Source organism: Cricetulus griseus (genome assembly GCF_003668045.3).
Source record: "Cricetulus griseus strain 17A/GY chromosome 1 unlocalized genomic scaffold, alternate assembly CriGri-PICRH-1.0 chr1_1, whole genome shotgun sequence".
NCBI classification, from domain to species: Eukaryota; Metazoa; Chordata; class Mammalia; order Rodentia; family Cricetidae; genus Cricetulus; species Cricetulus griseus.
Window position 1 is genome coordinate 39,382,612 of NW_023276807.1, and position 21,408 is coordinate 39,404,019.

Genomic DNA, 21,408 nt, shown 5'->3' on the forward strand with positions numbered 1-21,408 from the left:
CTTTAAAATTCATGTTTTCGCAGGGCGTTGGTGGTGCATGCCTTAAATCCCAGCATTTGGGAGGCAGAGACAGGTGGATCTCTATGAGTTCAAGGCCAGCCTGATCTCCAGAGCGAATTCCAGGATAGGCTCCAAAGCTACACAGAGAAACCCTGTCTTGAACCCCCCCCCCCCAAAAAAAAATTCATGTTTTCAGAGTTATTCATTATGATCGAGTGATAGCCAAAACTGACGTCTAAAGCCGATGGAGAGCCTTACCTCCCTTTAATCATGTTCACATGGATGACTGCTCTCAGAGTTTGGGGTCAGCAGTTCTGCAGAATTGCTGGTCAGGGAGAAGGAACTATTCCCTGCTTCCAGTCCATGTGTCCCAGGAATCTGAGACCCCAAGATAGGATGGGCATAGAGGACTCTGGAAGGAGATGAAGAGCAGGAAGCAGAGGCAAGGACCTGCAGGGTATGAAAGCTGCAGGGTCCTCAGATCTTCAGGGGTCATCAGGTGCTGTAGGCAGATGTTCGGCAAGGCTCAGTAGAATTAGTTGTTTAAAACAGATGAGGCAGAATGAAGGGGAGGAGTACTGGGAGAGGGGTCTGCTAGGGTTCTGCATGCTTTATGAGGAGGATGTTTCTATCATGGGGACTACATCTTAGTAATAGAGACCTGAAGACCAAGCCCCATCTGCTTGTCTGTGAGGCCACTGGGGGCTCTTGGGCATCAAGAGAAAGTGGGGAGAGGCGTTTTTATGAGTGGGTGTGTGTAGCACGATGAATAAAAGACCCAGAGACTGATATTGGGGTTGAAGCTTCAAGCTGAAGATCAAAGAAGCAAAGCAGCTGGCCACTAGCTCTTACCTGTACCTCAGCTCACACCAAAAGGGTCATCCTCAGACTGCTCCTGACTTCACTACTCCTCAGATTCACTCAGACTGCTATGTTGTCCAAAACATGACTAGAGACTAATTCTCAGACTGAATGCCACCTCTAAGACCCTGCTCCTGTCTTATATACCTCCCTAATGCTGGAATTAAAGGCGTGTGATCCCAGGTGCTGAGATCACACAGTGTAAGATGTTTCTTTTAGGACTGGATCAATTTCGTGTAGTCAGTGTGGCCTTGGATTAACAGAGATCCATCTGCCTCTTAATCCTGAGACCTGGCATTAAAGGTGTGTACCACCACTGCCTAGCTCTATGGCTGCTGGGATTAAAAGTATCACTACTGCCTGATCTCCATAGCTTGAGGCTGACCTTGCTTTCTGAATCCTCAGGCAAGCTTTAATAAATCATAAATAATGTATCACCACAGATGTGTGTGGCAGTGCTTGGTGTAGCTGCAGCTCTTTCCATGTGCACGTATGAACATTCCAGGCTGAAACTGATGAGCAAACATTTGCAAGGCAAGATCCACAGGGAAAGAGAAGCATCAGCTAGCTTCTTCTTTTAACCACCTTTCAAATCCCTCTGCCCCCTCCCACTGATCCAGACAGCATTGCTCTCTCTAAGAATTGGCTTCCTGTACCAGTGACTTCCTTTCTATTGCTGTGGTAAAACACCATGACCAAACACAACTTACGAAAGAAACAGTTCATTTGGGCTTCTGGTTCCAGAGGCTGCATCCGTGATGGTGGGGTGGCAGGAAGCAGGCATCGAGAACTTAACTCTCAAGGCCCCCTTTCCAACAAGGCCACACCTCCTAAGCCTCCCCAAACACCACCACCAACTGGGTACCACACATTCAAGTGACAAAACTGTGGGGACATTTCTCATTCAAATCGTTGCCTTGGGAAACCTCCAGAAACTAAAGGGAGGAAGTGCTCAGTGATGGGGGATGTCCTGCTGTATGTATGTTTCTCTTATTGGTTGATGAATAAAACACTGTTTGGCCAATAGAGGCAGGAAGATAGGTGGGACGAGGAAAATTCTGGGAAAGTTAGGCACAGAGAGCCTGCCAAAAAGAGACGCCATGCAGCCGCCAAAAGGAGTAACAGGTCCAGGCATTCTCCTGTAAGAGAAGACCCCATGGAAGTACTTAGATTAATAGAAATGAGTTAATAATTAAGAGAGAGCTAGCCAGTAAGAAGCCCTAGCCATCAGCCAGCAGTTATGTAATTAATATAGTGTCTCTGTGTGTTCATTTGTGACTGAAGCGGTGGACCCCGAAGACAAAAAATGTCCGATACAGTTGAGTCCTTAGCCCTTTGTTCCTGTGCACTTGGATGGGAACTCATGGTGGTGGGAGTGTGTGGAAGATGGCCTTCTTCCTGTTATTGAGGACAGGATGTGAAGAGGAGCAAGAACAAGACTCTCAAAAAAGACCTGTCCCAATGATCCACTTCCTCTCTGTAGGTTCTACCTTCAGAAGCTTCCAGAACATTTCAAAACTGGTTCTGGTGGCACTAGGGTTCAAAATGGTTCTGGTAGCACTGCCAGATGGTGACCAAGTATTCAATACATGAAACTTCTGGGGACATGTCATATTTGGCACAGGCCATTTTATTTGTTTAACCCAGAATAAACCACCCTTCTTGATAAATCTCCCCCCCCCCCACTTTTCTTCTTTCCTTTTCTTCTCCAGCGAGGGTAATTTTAGGTTCATGAAGGCCATGTTCCTACTTGTGTGAGATCCTTCTGTTGGCAGATTAAGTCTGAGTGACTGCATTCGATTAGCTTGGCACAAAGCTATCCTGAGAAGATACTCATAGTAGAGTTATCACTGATCGTCACAGCCATTGCCACCATCATTGCAGAGAGGAATGAATACACACTTACAAAGGAAACCATGCTTCCTCCTAATTGTCACAAAGGCACTGTAAAAACTACCGAGGCCCTGCATCTACCTGTCTTCCCCTGCTTAGTAATGGGATGGTTCTTACTAATGATGGAATACGGAACCTTTGTTAGCAGGAGCCCTGCTGAGTAATTAACGTTCATGCTCATATCTATTCTTTGCACTAGGTTAGAAGACAGTCATTTCCCCCATTTGACCTTGGAGGGAATGATGGCTTAATGGAGATTTTTGACTTTGCTCAAGGTTTTGCATCTAATAAGTGCCTTATCCAGGTTGTACATCTTCACTTCAAAGCCTGTGTTTAAAAACAGATACTCTAGAATACTCTAGAATAGCAGCCAAGTACTTGAGGTTCATCTGTATCCTCCTGCCCCATGGGAGGAATATATGATGTTAGAGAACCCAATTTTATCTCCCCCCTTCTCTTTTCTAGTCTCTATTTCTTCTTTTGTTGTTTTTGGTGCCTGTTGGAGGTGTTACATGTGTGTGTGTGTGTGTGTGTGTGTGTGTGTGTGTGTGTGTGTGTATGTGTGTGTATGAGAGAGAGAGAGAGAGAGAGAGAGAGAGAGAGAGAGAGAGAGAGATATGTAAACCTCAGGTATTATTCTTCAAGCACTGACCTCTGTGTTTTGTTTGTTTTCATTTATTGATTGATTGATTGATTGATTTATGTGCATTGGTGTTTTCACCTGTATGTATGTCTGTGTGAGGGTGTTGGATCCCCTGGAACTGGAGTTATAGACAGTTGTGAGGTGCTATGTGGGTGCTGGGAATTGAAGCAGGATCCACTGGAAAAACAGCCAGTGCTCTTAACCCCTGAGCCACCTCTCCAGTCCTCTTTGTTTGTTTCTTTTAGATAGACTTTTTCCTGGGACCTGGATTCACCAGCTAGTTTAGGCTGGCTGTTCAACAAGCTTTGTGGATGAGCTAACTTAGCCTCCCCAGAACTGGGATGACAAGCATGCTCTCTATCACCCCAGTCTTTTAATGTGAGCTCTGTGGGTGTACACTGATTCTCATGGATACACAGCAGCTTTATTGACTAAATCATCACCTCAAACCTAAGTTTTCTTGTATTCTCTGAGGAGAATCCGGCTCCATTTTTTCCAAGGATGAATATTCAAGGCTCTAAGCCCCTTAGGCTTTGATCTCTAAAGAGTACTGATTCAGAGAACCCTTCCCTGAAATGCTTGGGGTCAGAAGTGTGTTGAGTTTGGGAAGTTTTGGCAGGGTGGGGAGCTTTAGGACTATGTGCTCTGTGTATCATGAGCAGTCTTGGGATTCACATATATTCCAAATGTATCCTATGTGCATAGCCTGGGGTATTTTAGACATTATCTTTTTAAATAATTTTGTGCATTAAGTTTTCATAATGCGCAACACCTTTGGAGGTAACGCTGGAAGGCAAAAGGTTTGGAATTTGTAACAGCTTGGATTTCAGGCTTTTCGGATTAGGGACTCTCAATCTCTATCTACTAGCCTCTTTTCCAGGCTTTGTTTACATCAGTTCATGAGACCTAACCTGACTGAGACTGCAGAGGCCTGTTGGAACTCTCACTTGACAGCCAAGGAAACTGACCTCCTAGGCACTTGTGCATGCATATCACTTGGGTAGACTGACAGCAGATTGTCTTTCTGACTTGCCACCTAGGTGCTGGCTAACTGAGAGAGTCCCTTGTCCTACTTCCTCCTGGCCTGGAAGCAGCCTGGAGGAGGGGACATTGTGAGGGCTGACTGCCACACTCAGACTGCACAGCATAATTGGGGCTGGGAATGCATCCTCTTGGCTGCTCCCTACCAAGCTCCATGGTTACTTTTTTATTCTGACTTGCTGATTTCTGGACCCTGGGGCTTGGGAAGCAAGAGTGGTGGTTCACACTGCTGCAGAGTGAGGAGATGGACTTGATCCTTCTACTAATGAGAGTTAAACATCTCAAATGCTACTCTTGTCTGCCCTTCTCCCACACCATCCTTTTGGGTAACACTCAAACTGTGTGGCCATGTCAGTGCCATGAGGCACAGCTGCTGTGCCACTTGTTCCTTGACTTTGTGCTTTGTGCTATTCTCCTGGGTATAGACAGCAAGCTGGCTGCTTCCTGTATGGAGGAAGCACAGTGTCACCAAAGGGGACGATTCACTTTCATAGACTTTGCTAAGAGACACTTGATGCATGGATAGCATGCATCTGCTTCACTGGGGTGTTTAGTTCATTTGTTTCCTGTTTTTTTGTTTTTTTTTTTTGAGACAGTGTCTTACTATATACCCCAGGCTGGCCTCAAACTGCTGATCCTCCTACTGCCTCAGCCACTCCTGGTGAGTACTACTACACATGGCTTTAATTTCTTTTTTCTTTCTCTTTTCCTTCTGAGTCTAGTTTTAGTTTAGGAATCTGGGAGAGTTAATAGGTAGTCCTCCATAATCCTATTATGATTTGAATTGAATCTTTCAAAATTTGAATGTGGCTGTTTTAGACCTCAGTACTTCTGAATAGGATTCTATTTGAACAGAGGGTTATGGCATAAATAATGCATTATGATGTGGTCACTGGAGAGTGGAGTGACCACTACTATTACAATGGTGTCCTTATAAAAGGGAAAACTTCGACAGATATATACATAAGGATAGCACCATGTGACCGAAAGACTGTAAGACAGAAACCATGTCAACGGACTGCCAGTGGCAAGGCATGGTCATATTCTTCCTCACAGCCTACAGAAGGAATCAGCCCTTGATCTCGAACTCCAATTTCTACTAAGTGATGTACTGTGCGGGTGTTTGTTACAGCATGCCTAGCACACTTGTACAAATACTTGCAACAAACAAAATAGTAAAAAACAAAATCATTTACTTGCCAAGCTCGATGGACTGGAGCATTTTTTGAATGGAGCTCTTTGTGAATGGATCCTTGCCTTTTCCTTTTGCATGGTGTTTGTATCTTTGTCCAGTAACACAGCAGACCATGTGTATACCAGAACTGGCTTGTCTGTGCAGAACAAGGCAACTGGGGAATTTGGGTAAATCACAAGGTTTGACTACTTAAAGCAACTGCGAGAGAGAGAGAGACAGAGAGAGATAGACAGAGACAGACAGAGAGGAAAAAGAAAAGAAAAAGAAACAGGAAGGAAGAGGGCCAATATAATCCTGGGCGTGCATTGCCCAGTGTTGAAGTACTCTGTTCTAAGTTGCTTGAGAAATTGTAGAGATAATTAATTTTAAATTTTCTTAAACTTTTTCTGTTACATTTTATTTATTTATTGTGTGTATATACAAGCGAAGGCATTCAAATAGAAGTTAGAGTACAACTTGTAGGTGTTGGTTCTCACCTTCCACCATGCAGGTCCTAGGGATTAAACTCAGGTTGTCAGGCTTGGTAATGTGAGTCTTCACCTGCTGAGCCATCTCACCAGTCCTAATTTTACATTTTCTAAAGTTAGAAGGCTTTTGAGGGTAATCATTGACAAATGCACAGTGAGAAGTAGATGTAGGAAAGAGAAAGAGAAAAAGGATGTTTGACTTATTCAATGTGATAAAGTGGCAGGCAGAAAGGTGTATGCTTAATCCTGGACCAGGTGGAGGTTTATCCTGAATTTTATGATTATTTACTGAGCATGGACTAATTGCACAGCCGCTGTTCTAAGCAGGGCTGTTTCATAGGAAGAGATGAATAGTTTTGCTTTTCTCCTGGAGTCAGGGAAGAAGGAGACAAAAGAGAGTGGGCAGGCCTAGACTCATCAAGCCAGGAGGTAGACCAGTTGGATTCATATGCTGGTAGGTATATTCCAATTCTAGAGCATTCTCTATATCTCCTAAGCTACATTGCTTTAGCAAAATTTTTGCTAGCCCTTGCTGATCAAAATGCTGAGGCCTTTGAGACACTTCTGGGAAGCCTGCAGCTGTTTGCTTTGTGTAGGCATTTCTTCTACCTTGATCACATGGACTGGGACAAGTACATCACTCTCTATTAAACTTTAACGTAGTAGCTGAGGTTGGTGTTGGATAATAGGATGTAGTAACAAGGAAATGGATGTTCTAACCAACAGAAGCTTGGATATCTCCTATTAGGCAGTTGTGTTTGGATTGTTTCAGGATTTAAGTTGTTATTTATTTGTTTCTTTTGAGACAGACTCTCTCACCAGTCCAAGCTGGCCTTGAACTTTTGGTCTCCTCCCTCTTCTTCCCAAGTGTGGCAGGAGTATATTGATTTGTAAGAACCCACCACAAGGGATCCCCTAATCCCTATAACTCAAATAATTTAAGTTTAAGAATGCATCATGATTCTTGAACAATCTTTGGGAAGCTTGCCTTCAGGGAGCTAGAGATGTGCGAACACAGACTCTTAGAGCCAGGAAGTCAGATCAGATACCCTTTGGAAATTAGACCCTGAGATTCTTTTAGAACAAAATTGTGTCCCTTTAAATGTTTGGCTTCAACTTACTGTTTCTGTCATTTCCATCTGTCTCTTTTGAGTGCAATCGTCTCAACCTTCCTAATGCTGCGGCCCTTTAATACCATTCCTCATGTTCTGATAACCCCAACCATAAAATTATTTTGTTGCTACTTCATAACTGTAATTTTGTTAGTGTTATGACTTATAATGCAAATATCTGATATGTGGCCCCCAAGGGGTAGTAACCCATAGATTGAGGACCACGCTCGTGGCATTTCATTTGTAATTGACCCATCTCATGGGTTAATTCTGCATGGCCTCCCACCTTCCCATCCAGGAGGTAGACACAGGTAGGTGTCAGTCTCTTTGCTGGCACAGGGTGTGATCACATGGATACCCACTTGCAGGTTGAGGTGGGGTATGGGCTATAGATTTAGTCAGGTTTGTGTGCAGAGGCACCTTCGTGAGAGGAGTGTTTTGACTTGCCCATTTGCTCTGCCAGAGAGCCTGAAGCTTGGAGGACTGAAGGTGGTGGTGGCTGTTTGAATCTGAACCATCTGGTTCCCCAGGGGCACTGGGAAAGCAAGAGGAACTGGATGCATCTAGCAGCATGCACAGTTGTCCCACCCTCACACTCCATTTTAAATAAAATTGTGATGCCTATTCAGTATGCACCTTACATAATCTTTGTCCCTCTTCTCAGGGGGGAGAAAGTAGACAGAGCTAACCCCAAACAGTACTACACATAAAAAAAGATCTGATCTATTGGTGATGTCTTTTATGTCCACAACTTAAATAATATATATCTTAAAGATATATATTTCTGAACTCAATTTTCTGTTTGTGAGCCTCTCTTTCTGTCTTGTTTGTCTTTCTGTGTCTGTGTCTATCAATCTGTCTGTCTGTCTATGCTTGTGGACTTCAGAGGTCAACCCTGGGTGCTATTATTCAAATACCAACCTTCTTATTTTGTGGAACTGTCCTATCAGGCCAGCTGGTCAGGGAACCTGCAGATTTGCCTGCCTCTGACTCTCCCTATACTCCTATTGGTAGGATTACAAGTATTTGCCATTATACCTGGCATTCTTAATATAGGATCTGAAGATAAAACTTGTTCTTATTCATGGTGTTTGTGGCAATCACATAATTTCTGGAGCAACCCCCAACCCCTGGATTGCTTTCTTTTCACTTGCAATAGGGTGGCCATATATCCACCTGTATGCCTGAGACGGTGCTGGTATAAGTGTTCTAATGGGACTTACATTCTAATGCAACCAATAACACTCTTTTTGTTTTACAAATCAATCTATGCTTGAGGAGATGGCTCAGTGGATATAAGTGCTTGCTGCCAGGCATGACAACCTGAGTTTATCTCAGAGACCCATGTGGTAGAAGAAGAAAACCGACTGCTCACCATTTGTCCTGTGATTTCCACAGGTAGGCTGTGACACATGTGCGCACGCGCTACGCTCGCGCACGCACGCACGCACGCACACACACACACACACACACACACACACACACACACACACACACAAATGTATTTATTTATCTTGGCTGAGTAATAAATGATTATATGGCACTGGACAAAACCTCCTTCAGACTGTTATTAAGCAGGAACCTTCTGTGCCAATACATCAGCAAATAGAACTTGTACCACACCTTTCTCATTTCATATGATTCCATGGCTTAATTACTTAAGCTGCTAAATATTGGAGCAAAGTTTAAAACAAGCTGTTCAAGTGGACTCTGCAGACATTGTTAATGCTGGTGTGTGTCGTTTTCATTCTGTGCCATGTTAGCCATCATTCAAAGCCACCCTCAAAACATCTGAACATCCCCAGAGTTAATGCAGAAATCCTGTAATTTCCCTTTTATTTTGTAAATGTATTTATGGGTGTGCACATGTGGAGTCCTTGACTTAGGGCCTGTCACAAAACCTTGGAACTAGCAGTTTTTCAGCTAAGTTGATAGTCAGCAAGGCCTAGTGAGTCTCCTGTCTCTGTCCCCTATGGTGCTGAGGTTATAGGGCATGCCAGGGTTTTACATGGGTGTTTGGGATTCAATCTCAGGTCTTCAAATTTGAGTTTGAAACCCACTGAGCCCCACGAATTCTTAAATAGAGTCTTAAAAATGTGAAAGCAAACAAGCAAACAAAACCACAAAAGCCTTGAGTGAAACTGGATAACACAGGAAGTAGTTGAGTTTTGCCTCTTTTAAATTGCTCAGGTAGAATGCTTCCTGAATCACCACCAGCAAGATGTTGCATAGATGATCCATCCTTCAAGATCTAGTTGTATAGTATCTCGGGCTTTTGTTGATCAGAAAGGGGCTTCTGCTGACCCACAAACAGAATGAGAAAAGAAAACTCTCAATATTGATTAGTCTGAAGGAAGTGTGTTCACTGAATTCTTCCAACCTAGTACCTCATCTGTAGAAGTGCGTGCGTGCGTGCGTGTGTGTGTGTGTGTGTGTGTGTGTGTGTGTGTGTGTGTGTGTGTGTGTGTGGTGGGGGGTGGAGGGGGAATCTAGGGTCAGGGAGGGGCTGGGGGTTGGGTCATTGGAAGCGTCTGTGTAAATCTGGCTCCTAGCATTCCTGTGCATGTACTCATGAGTATTTATGTATAAGATCACTTAAACAATGGAAAGGTAGTCTAGTGAGACAAATATCTGTGTAATCGTCATTCATGTTATACAAGGGACAGAGAATAAGAAAAGCCCTTCATCTAATAACAGCTCATAGAGGCATTACAGAGGCAGTAGGGGTGGGTGGGGCAGGAAAAACATCCTGGATAGGAATCCTCAGAAAGGAATTCTGGTTCTTCAACCTCTGGACCAATGGCTTACTGTCTCTGAGACTCAGTGTTTCATCTTTCTTCCTGAAATAACTCCTGCCTTCCCTGCTTTGTTCAGTAAATGCTGATGTGTGACAGTCAGCCTTTGGTTATTATAACAAATGCTAAGATGATCAACTTATAAAGAGAAAAGGTTAATGAGAGCTCATACTTTTGGAGGTCCCAGTTTGTAGTTGATTGGTCCCATTGCCTCTGTCCTTAGTGAAGCAATGTATCATGACCGGAGTCCATGGTGGCTCAAAACTGTTATCTTTGTGGCCTGGAAGGGAAATAAAAGAAGGCAGGGTTTCCTACTCCCCTTCGAGGTACACTCTCAGCAATCTAAAGACTTCTCACCAGGCCCCTCCTCTCAAAGGTTTTATCTTCTAGCTGGGGCCTCCATAAAGGATTGTTTATTGTTTCCTTAATTGCAAGTAGTGGGGGCTCAGTAGGTAAGATCACTTGACGTGTAAGCGTCAGGAGCTGAGTTTGGATTCCTAGTGTGAAAAGTCAGGTGTGGCCAAGTGTGCCTATACCTCCAATTCTGGATCTTACTGACCCACCAGTCTAGCCAAAAAAGATTTGTGTGTGTGTGTGTGTGTGTGTGTGTGTGTGTGTGTGTGTGTGTGTGTGTGTGTGTGTGTGAGCTTGCAGGAGGAATTCTGATCTTGCTGACCAGCTAGTCAGCGCTCTCTCTCTCGCTCCTCTCTCTCTCCCTCACTCTCTCTCTCTCTCTGTGTGTGTGTGTGTGTGTGTGTCTGTCTGTCTCTCTGACTCTCTCTCTCTCTCTGTGTGTGTGTGTGTGTGTGTGTGTGTGTGTGTGTGTGTGTGTGTGTGTGTGTGTATACAGGAGGAATTCTGGATCTTGCTGACAAGCCAATTTAGTCAAAAGTTGTAAACTGCAGGTTCAGTGAAGAGACCCCATCTCAAGAGAATAAGACAGAGTGGTGAAAGACCAGAATACCCAATGTCTTCCTCTGGCCTCTCACCCATGCATGAGGCATGTGCACCCCACCCAGGAAGATTCCAAGAACACCAGAGACAGGAAGTGCTTTTGGGGGTTGGATATATTTTGTGTTTTGTATCCATAGTGATAGAAGCTCAAGGTGATGTTGCCCTGGGCCGTCAGGGGAACAAACATGTGGAAACCTTCATTTACAGTGATCTTTTAAGTAAAAAGCACAAAGTCTCAACAATTGAAACTGGGACAGTTGCCATGGAAAGGGTGGGGGTGAGAGGACCACTCTCGGAAGTCCATTTGTCCTTCTACCGTGTGAGTTCTAGGGATCAAACTCAGGTTGTCAGGCTTGGTGACAGCTTCTTCACCTGCTGAGCCATCACCAGCCCCTTCATGATTCTTTTAATGAGAGAGAGAAGTGTCCTGAATATATTTTCTATTACACAAAAAACCCCACTGGTTATGTTGCAGCAAAATATGTCAAGGATTTGCTTAACATAAATATAATGTATGCATTTTTTCCTTTATGACATGGTGAGGATCACACACATGCTCATTTTTATTTTTCTAAATACATCAAGGTCAGTATTAGTCATGATAACCCATGGGACTCACAGAAACTGGGATCTCAGCTAGCAGGTCAGATGAATTAGCAAGCATATAAAGAAGCTACAGAGAAAGTCTTCTGCCTCTTGGAGCTTGGCAGGAGAAGTGGATGCTAATCACTGTTATTTCCACAGCAGACGCCAGAGATGTATGTGGGAAATGGGGGGGGGTGTTCTTAAAATTTGTCAGTCATGTAAATCAGGTAACTGAATTCCTTCCTCTGCCACCCCCATCAGCCTGTGACTTCTACTTCAACTCATCTCATTGACGAGCTTAGATTTTATGAGGGAGAAACTGATGTTGGCTATTTGGGTCTCACACAAACTTAGGGTCTCTGTGGAGACCTTCCTAATGCTTTGGCCCATTAATACAGTTCCTCATACGACGGTGACCCCCAACAATAAAGTTATTTTCTTTGCTACTTCATAACTGTTATTTTGCTACTCTTATGAATGGTGATGTAAATGTCTGTGTGTTCTGATGGTCTTAGGTGACCCCTGTGAAAGGGTCATTCAACCCCAAAGGATTGTGGCCCACAGTTTGAGAATCTCTCCTCTAGAGCAAACCTGTTCTTTGTGGGAGGGTCCTGGGCTGCTCCAGGCTTTCAAAAAGATTAAATTATGGTGCTATTTTTGCCTACTTGAGTTAACTTTTGGTTTTTCAAATGCTCAGATGTTGCTGCAGTGTGAGCTAGTATGCAAAAACTATTTCAAAATGAGATAGATTTTTAAAAAGGTGATTCATAGGGCAGGGAAGATGACTTAGGTGGTGGCATGCTTCCTGTGCAAGTTTGATTTCAGTTCTTAGTTTAGGGGGGAAAAAGCCAGTTATAGTGGTACTGGCAAGGAACTCCTTGGAATTCTCTGGCCAGCCTCTCCAGCCTTATCATTGAATGTCAGGGCCCAGTGAGAAAACCTGTGTTAGAAATGAGGTGGATGGCTCCTGAGGAATGATGCCTGAGGTTGAGCTCTGACTTCTGCAAGTATGCACACACACTCACACATACATGTGCATCTGCCCATGCACACACACTGAAAGAAATAAAAGTGACTCAACCATACTTGGGCTCTCACTCAATTTTGGTGAGCTTGTGTCTTTGGGTAAAATTAGTTGAGGACTCTTCAGGTTTAATTGGGGGGAAAATAAATGTTTATTATTGTGTGTGGGCAGGTCAATCATACCATCGTACTGCATGTGTGTGTGCAACTGAGAAGAGACCTTTCAGGACTTAGGTCTCGTTTCACCAGGGCTTGAACTCATGGCCTCAAACTTGCTTGTTGGCAAGCTCCTTCACTTGCTGAGTCATTTTTCCTGGCTGTGAAAGTATTTCATAATAATGTTGAAGAGCATCTTGTAAGCTTGGTACAAGAGCCCTGGGGTATTCTTCTCCAGGAAGAGCACATGTGTGTTATTAGATACATACCCTGTGCAGAACAACTCCTGCTAACGAAGTTCAGGGAACAAAACGAAGCGCTGTCACTGTCACTGTCCAACCTTGTCACAGAAGATGGCTCAGGGTTTTCATGATCTCAGACTGCATTCGCTTGTGAATTGGGCCTTCTCCATGCTAGTGAATATACAAATCGACATATCTAATTGTTTTGGTATTCCGGCTGATGCTGGCTTTAAACTATTTAATACTGAACCAGATTACTGCTTCTCAAATTTAAAATAAAAGGTGATTTTGGTTTTCTTGAGTCCAGTGCTGCCTGCTGCCCTAAGAGGGTGGCTGATTTTTGGCTTTTTGATGTAGCATTTGATTAATGCATTGGGAATAACATTGAAAGGGAAGTGATGCTATAAGTGTAAGGGATCAGGTTAAATCGAAGTCTAAATTTCCTGTATTGAATAGTTAGGTCTGTGTAGGCCTAACTATTAGACCCTTTCTCAACTCGATTTGTACCTCTAAATTTGATATATTTAATTAGTATATATTATTATTATTGCTGTTATTATTATTATTATTAAATTTATTAAATTTCATGTAATTTCCCCCTCCCTCCAGTACTTTGTGTGTCTTTCCCCTCTCAAATTTATGGCCTTTCTTTTTGTTAGTTATCACCATTACATGTATTTATATCAGTTAATATAAATAATAAAATACACATAAATTTGTAATATGTAAAATATGTAATGGAGATAACATGATACATGTAAATACAATCTACTGAGTCTATTCAGTGTTGCTCATGTGAATATGTTTTTAGGGCTGGCCACCTGGTATTGGATAGCTAATTAGAGAGCTCCCCCCTGGGGAAGCCTGGTCATCTCCCTCTCTCACCAGTCATTCATTGTCCATTGCTCTTTGTTTAGGGGTGGGGCTTCATGAGATTTCTGCTGTCCTTGCTGGGATGATGCCAGGGGTGTTGTGATTATTCAGGCCTTGTTTAGGCAATGTTATAGCTAAGATTTCCTGAGTAGGATTTCCCTGTAATCTCTCAGTAGATATCCTGGGCCTTCGTACTTACAACCTTTCTGGTTTCTCTTTTGAGATGTTCTCAACTGGGGCTGGGCACCCATGATCACTTGTTCTCTGCATTTTGGTCAGTTGTGGTTTTCTGTAGTGGTTTCCATCTGCTGCAGAGAGAGGGTTCTTTAATAAAGGGTGCAGTTTTACATTTTCCCGTGGGCATAAGGATAACTGTTTAGGATGCAGGTAGGGGTTACAGTGGTTTAAGGAAGGGGCAGTAGTCCATTCTCCTCTAGGTTTTAGGCCTCACCAGTGAGTTACGGGTAATTGTCTAGATTTGCAGTACCAAACATGGTTTCTGTCTCATTGAGTAAGCCTTAAGTCCAATTAGACAGCTTTGGTTACCTCCCGATTATACCTTCCACTATAGCATCTTTGGAGATATCATGGTATTCTAGCTGTTGTTGTTTGTAGGCGTCAAAGCTGGGTAGGACTGCTGATTGCTTTTCTCCTATGGCATCTCAAATGACACCTTCAGGTACTATGGAAGATAGTCTGCAGGGAGGAGGCTTCCAGATCAGGTTCAGCCCAATTCTTCCAAGTCCTATGTCTGAAGCACATTGTGTCTCAAGTTTTGGAAGGCAACCAAGGGTGATAGCAATCACCTGTATTGTTTTGGGAGATCTTTGAATTCTTCTGACCAAAAACTCAAAGGGAGATTTCTCATGGTAGGTACTGGGGGTTTTGTGAGCTAGACTATGAATCTTGAGTTTAGCCTTATTACCCCTAGTGGAGTAGCTTCGTTAAACACACACACACACACACACACACACACACACACACACACACACACACACACACACACCAAATAACCTAATCCCAAAATTTGAAAGAAGATTCACACCGCCAATAAGAGTAAGGACTGGAGAGATGGCTCAGCAGTTAAAGGCTAGGCTCACAAAACAAAAATACAACAATAAGCACATAAAAATCCTCAACATCACTAATCATCACATATACAGATCAAAAGTATTATAAAGTGCCCCTTATAATCATTAGGAAGCCATCATTTGCAAAGGAAGGTTGAGAGGGAGGGAGGGTGGAGGGAGGGAGGGAAAGAAAGGCCTTAGTAGTGTCTCTACACTATCTGAGCTTCTGTGTGTGGTTGGCCAGATTGAGTAACTGTATAGTTACTGTGGAGAACAGTATGGCAATACCTCAAAAAATTAAAAACAAGACTAAAATATGATCCAGTTATTCCACCTCTGGTTATGTGCCCAAATGAATAGAATGAGAGAGATATTTGCAAGCAATGTTCGTAGCAGTTTTATTCATCAAAGTTAAAATGTGAAAGCAACTGGTTTCCATCAATGCATAAACCAAAGTGTAGCTTATCTGCACTGTGGAATATTATCTTATTAGGTCCTCAAAAGAAAGGGCATTTTTATATGTGCTACAACACAGGTGAACCTCGGGGGCACCATACTAAACGACATTCCAGTCACAACAAGACAAATATAGTGTGCTCACTTAGACAAAGTAGAGCAGTCAAAACCACAAGAGACAATAGTAGAAGAGTGGCTGCCAGAGCTGGGAGAGGAAGGCCTAGGGAGCTCCTGGGTAATGGGCAGAGGGTTTGGCTTTATAAGGTGAAGATGGTTATGGAAAAGGATGGTGGTAATGGTGTATTTCTGATGTCTTCCATCTTACCAAGCACCTTACAATGATTAAGATGGAAATTTTATGTAATGTGTACCTAGGGCCATAATAATTTCCTGACACTAAGGACGTTTACCTAAAATGATATATACTACATGTGTGTGGGTATGTGGTTATGTGATGTGTGTGTGTTTTGAGTTTTAACAATTCTCTCTGTACTGGAGATATTAATCCCTTATTAGTTTTATTGTTTGCATTTTTTCCTGTTCTGTAGAAGGCATTTTTCTGTTGATAGTGTCTTTTGATATATAAATTAAAAAATTTTAAGCCAAAACCCAATTCATCTGATTTTTTTCCTTTTATTTTTGAAACCATACACTTTGTATATTCATTTTTTAAAAAGTAGTTGATATAACTGACAGGGGAAGGCTACTACACAAACTTTCCCAAGTATTTAACAGGCCTTTACTAGTCACCTAATTAGAGCAGTGAACAATAGAGACTGGACAAGATGTCCCTACACACAGGGCTCACACTTCTGCTCCTCTTAAGTTCACTCGATGGGTGACAAATTTGACAGTTTTCAACGACCAGAATTTTACTCAAAGCTTTCCATCTTAACAAGTCTGAAACCAACAACACAATAGAATTAAAGTCACAAACAGACCTAATTAGTATTTTTGATCTAATACTTGAAACTAAATATGCAAATTCTTAAGTCTTAGTTAAAAATTTTAATAGTATAAAAAGATTTGCTAAGCCATTTTTGTGTATATGTGTGTATGGGTATACATGTGTATTTATGTATGTGTATTTGTGTATGTCTGTATATGTGTATACATGTATATATGGACTCCTGTGTGTGTGTGTTTGTATGGGTGGTATTTTGAGGGAATGCACAGTATGACCTGTGGATGGAGGCCAGAGATTGATTTCAGGTGTTCCTCAAGTGCCATTACTTTTGCTTTTTTGAGGCAGTGTCTCTCATTGGCCCAGAGATATCTATCTGATTATGATAGACTGGCTGGCCAGTGAGGCACATGGCTGGATCTACAAGTGGGTGCCACCATGCCTGGCTTCTTTTTACATGGGTTGTAGTTGTGTAACTCAGGTCCCCAAGCTTGTAACTCAGCTATCTCTCCAGCAGTTAAATTTTAATTGTGAATTCTCAAGCTGAATATTGAGGTTCCCCAAAATGGGTTGACTTGGTCCATGCCTAAGAGACGCTGTTGTCTCAGGAGAGCTAGGAGATTAGGAACTGTAGTTAGGGACCCAGGGGTCACATAGGAGCAAAGCAGACTTTTCCGTAGCACAGACAGATGAGCTGACCTTGACTTTCACAGTAGCTGTACCCATCCATTCTTTTGGGATGACCTTTCCACATTGTTAACCGCTGTGGGGGAGTCGGTTTTTGATGGGGTCTACCATGCATCATCTGGGTTCCGAGAGCCCTTGTGTATTGACTGCCTGGCTATGTGGTTGGTTGGCCACTGGATGCTCTGACTCCTCTGCAAAGTGTGTTGTCACAAGTGACTGAGGCCTGCTGTAGCTCTGCTCTTCTAACATGCATTAGTCCACTCACTGTTTCACCGTGTGAACTCCCCTTTTCTTCTTTTACAAATGACATGTAATTCAAACTTATCTCCCATAAAATCCTAACCAGCCCCCACCTTATATTCCACCCTCTAAGTTCCTTCTACATAGAAATTCTAAAATTATGACTGCTTTTTTTTTTCTTCAAGTTCTTCTGTGGCTCCTGGTCCACCAGGAGTAGAATATAAAACCATGAACATGGCCAGCAAGTCCCTGCATGATCTATTCTCCCTCCCTCCATGACCTCATCGCCCAGGGCTTTCTTGTTCAGCTCCGATTCCAGCCATACTGGCCTTCTTGCATTTCTTCCAGCAGAAACCAAGACTCCTTTACACCCCAGGGCCTTTGCACAGATGTTCCCATGGCCCCAAACACCATATCCTTCACTCCTTAGGAGCTCTTCATGCTACAGGCCTCAGCTCCTGGCAAGTCCCACAGAAGCCATGCTTCTTCACAAAACGTGGCACAAATTTTGGCTCTAACTCTGCTATCTGTATTTCTTTTCTACTAGACCATTGGTTGCCTGGAGCCCTGTGTGGCATTTTACATACCTGATCTGCTCTGTTAGTGACTATCATAGTAGTCATACAATTGCCGATATCACTCTTAACTCACAATCATTACAGTAATTTGTATAACCACTCTGGCTTCATGAGAGGTACTAGTAACTGTTGATTTGAGATATCTAAACGTCCTAACTCGAATTCATGAAAACATTAAAAAAAATCACGTTATGGCCCTTTAATCCTTCTAAACCAGTAGTCTTTCTGACTTTTGCATTAGCAAAAGGCACCTTTTGAGGGTTTGTCTTGACTTTATAAAAAGGTCGGTGAACATTAGCTAATAGGTTTCTAGTTAGTAATTAATATTGCTTGATGTAGTTTGAATTTTATATGTGACTTGTGGCTTTTTTATCCTCGCCCCCGTCCCCCCCCCCCCGCCCCTTAGTATCCGCAGAGGTTTTTTTTTTCCCTTTTCTGACAGAGATACTGGCAATAGATGGCCGCCCCTCTTCTAGATCACATTGCTTTTCTCCTCCTGGAAGTCTCGCCAGGGCTTCCTGAATCTTAACCCTATAGAGCCCTCCGGCTGCTGAGTGCCCACGAAGGCTTCCTATTGCTGGCTCTGCATCTTGTCACCCATCAGGGTGGAATACCACCTTTAAAATGATTGGGAACGTCTCGTTGTCACAGATGCATTAAAAAAAATGCTCAAACGCGAAATGACAGATCACCTCGAGAGACAATCAGGTTTATTCTCGTTGTTTATAGCCCAAAACGCATTTTTGGCAACCCAAATGGGGAGGTGAGCGTGGCGGGTAAGAATGGGAGTGGCGGCGCGTGGTGGGGCTGGCGGCCAGGCCGGGCGCCTTTAACTCGGCGTGACCTCGCGTCTGGCCCGCGCCCCCTCCTCCGCGCGCACCGCTGTCCTGCAGCGATTGGTGCTTGGACCATAAACAGCTGTGCAGGGCCCGGTGGTGCGGAGGCCCCGGGCCCGCCAGCGCAGGCAGGCCACTGGGGAGTGACTTCCACTCAGGATCGCGGAGAGCGCAGGCCATTGGCGCGTGGCCGGCGGCGTGGGCCTGGCGTCCCCGCGCGTTCGCGGAGCCCGGTGGCTCCGGCTGGGCGCAGGTGGGCCGGACCGGGCGCCGCAGATCGGCGCGTTCCCACGAAGGCTAGCCCTCGGAGCGAGGGGGAGGGACCATCGGAAAGACGTGGAACGATCCGTGCGGTGTCATCGGCAGGGCCCAGGCCCGCGCCGCCGCCGCGCCGCCCGCCGCGCCGCCGCGCCTGCCGCCGGGTTTGCTGCGGGGATCCGCGCTGAGCCTCCGCGCAACCCCGAGATTAGCATGACACTGGGTGGCCGCCCCGCTTCCTGCCGTGCCAAGGCGCAGCACGCTAGTCCCCGAGCCCCGATGGCCCCGCGCGCGGGCCGATGGCCGGGCTCAGCAGCCACCGCGGCCCGTGAGTAGGAGTATGCCTGCGGCGGGGGACCCACGCGTGTCGGCACGCGCCCCCACCCTCCCGCGCCCCCGCCAGCCTCGGAAGGAGGAAGCCTGACGCGGCGCCGCGGTCGTCAGCACCCATCGGGCTCTTCCTGCCCTGTCGCAGCGGCGGTCCCGGTGCTCCCGCGCGCCCCCCGTTCGAGCCTCTGGAATGAAGAGTGCCTCCCGAGAACTGCGGGAGAGACAGAGGCAGCCAGCGCCGGGGACTGAGGGCCTCGCGCTTGGGAGGTCCGGGGGGACGCGACTCGGACGCTGTCATCCCCACGCCTCGCGCTGAAGCCTCCCGGTGCGGTTGAGGCTCTTGCTGCCTGGTCAAGCTGCTCGGGCGTGCGATCCCGGGTCGGCCCCCGGAGGCCTCGGCTTCCTCATTTGTTTGGGTCTTTTGTGCTGTGGCGCACAGTTGGCTAAGCACTCCTGCGCTGAATCGGGCCATTGTCTGCGCTCCCATTGCTTCCACGCTGCAAGTCTCGGCGCCCCCACCCCGGCCGCCCCCTCCCGGCCGCCGAGCCTCCCAACGTGCCTTCCCCCCAGGAATCTGGAAGCTGGAAGCCGGGCGGATTGCAAATGAAGTGGAATGCATTGTGGGACGAGTATAAAATCGGAGCCTTCGCCGTGGGGGTGTGGGGGGGCGTGGGGAGGGCCGGACCTGCCGCTGGCGGTATAGACACCGACGAGAAGAGGGGCTGGGGAAAAAAAATGTGCGCAGAGTCCTCCCGGGTCGTGGCCGCGGTAGACGGATGAAGCAGCGCGCTGCGCCCCGGCGCTGAGGCCCCACAATCGGGGCACCAGGGTCGCCCTTGCCCACCATGAAGAAGACCCGGAGCACAACCTTGCGGCGAGCCTGGCCTAGCTCGGATTTCTCGGACCGGGCCTCGGACCGCATGAGGTCCCGCAGCGAGAAGGACTACCGCCTGCACAAGCGATTCCCCGCGGCCTTCGCGCCCCAGGCTTCTCGGGGCTACATGACATCAGGTTGGTAACCACCGTTCAGCCGCCTGCCGTGTTCGGTGCGCTGCGGCCAGTTTGGGGGTTTGGGGGTAGAGGACCTGCGGTGATGGATGTGCGGAGTTACGGGGAAAGCAGGGAAAAATTAGCTCCCATCCACCATTTTGTACCTCTGCAAGATCCACCGCAGGCCCTCTCAATATGGGGTTGGAGAGCTATTAGTTAGGTAAAATCGGGGAGGGGGATCGAGCCGAGCATCTGGTCTGTAGGGAGATATGAGGACTGCAGTCTCTCTGAGCTTTGTGAAAGGAGAGCCTGTGTCTAGGGTTGCCCTCCGTACGAGGTTCGCCTGTGCCTGCATTATGGCCTGTTACCTTAGAGGGTATTTAAACAGACATCCCCCCTAGCCCCCCGCCAAAAAAGAGGGAACAGGTTCCATGCACCGTTCTAGATGACTCGAGGCTTGGGAAAGCTCTGCCCATGTCCAACTGAGGATGGTTCGATTTGCACACAGGAACTGTGCTGGGGAGGGGGTTGTGGTGTGTTTGCATATGGAATACCCTGTACAGGATTGTGTGTGGACTTGGCTTAGGTTGCATCACTGCTGTGGATGGAATGGAGGCTACATCGTGTTTTGCATGCCGAATGGGAAGGACAAACACAATGGTTTGTAGAAGAGCTTCAAAACAGGTTTCCTGTGAAAATGCGGAGATTGTTCAGAGCCTCCTAGAATGAGCAGGTTCTCTTTGAATTCCATTCCCTGGCTTTGCTTCGTGGCTTGGGAACCCAGGGATACTGTACCTGAGATGCTGATAGGGGAAAAATCCTGGGAATCTTGCGTTTTTTGTTCTTTACTTGTATGTGAAGAGGTGGAAGATATCAATGTTTTCATTCTGAAAAAAATTAATTTGCTGTTAAATGCAATGTAAAGGAAGCATGGAGACTTAATTCTAAAGTCAAGTCCCTGTACCAAATCACCCTAAGCCCTGTCTTAACTGGGGAGATTGTTTTAAGCTTGTGGTTGGTACTTACAGTCTAGCTTTACTTTCTCCTTAAACAGCAAATCCTTTTAAATTGGGGTCACAATCTCACACTTCAAAAATGTCCCATGACCATGTCTCCATCCCCAGAAAAGCCTCAATAAACGTAGCTATCCCTTTTATTGCAAAATCCGGCAATATAAGGATGTTCCACACTGCTTTGGCAATCACTCTTTCACAAAAAA

At 45.4% G+C, this 21,408-nt stretch overlaps 1 protein-coding gene across 1 annotated transcript in view; it reads left to right on the forward strand.

Moving 5' to 3' along the window:
- The first annotated feature begins 20,044 nt into the window (after nucleotides 1-20,044).
- Nucleotides 20,045-21,408, forward strand: part of Stox2 (storkhead box 2) — a 102,968-nt gene continuing 101,604 nt past the window's right edge. Inside the window, exon 1 of the mRNA XM_027391075.2 lies at nucleotides 20,045-20,210. Coding sequence (XP_027246876.1) covers nucleotides 20,045-20,210 — 166 coding nt within the window. The remainder of the gene's footprint in view (nucleotides 20,211-21,408) is intronic.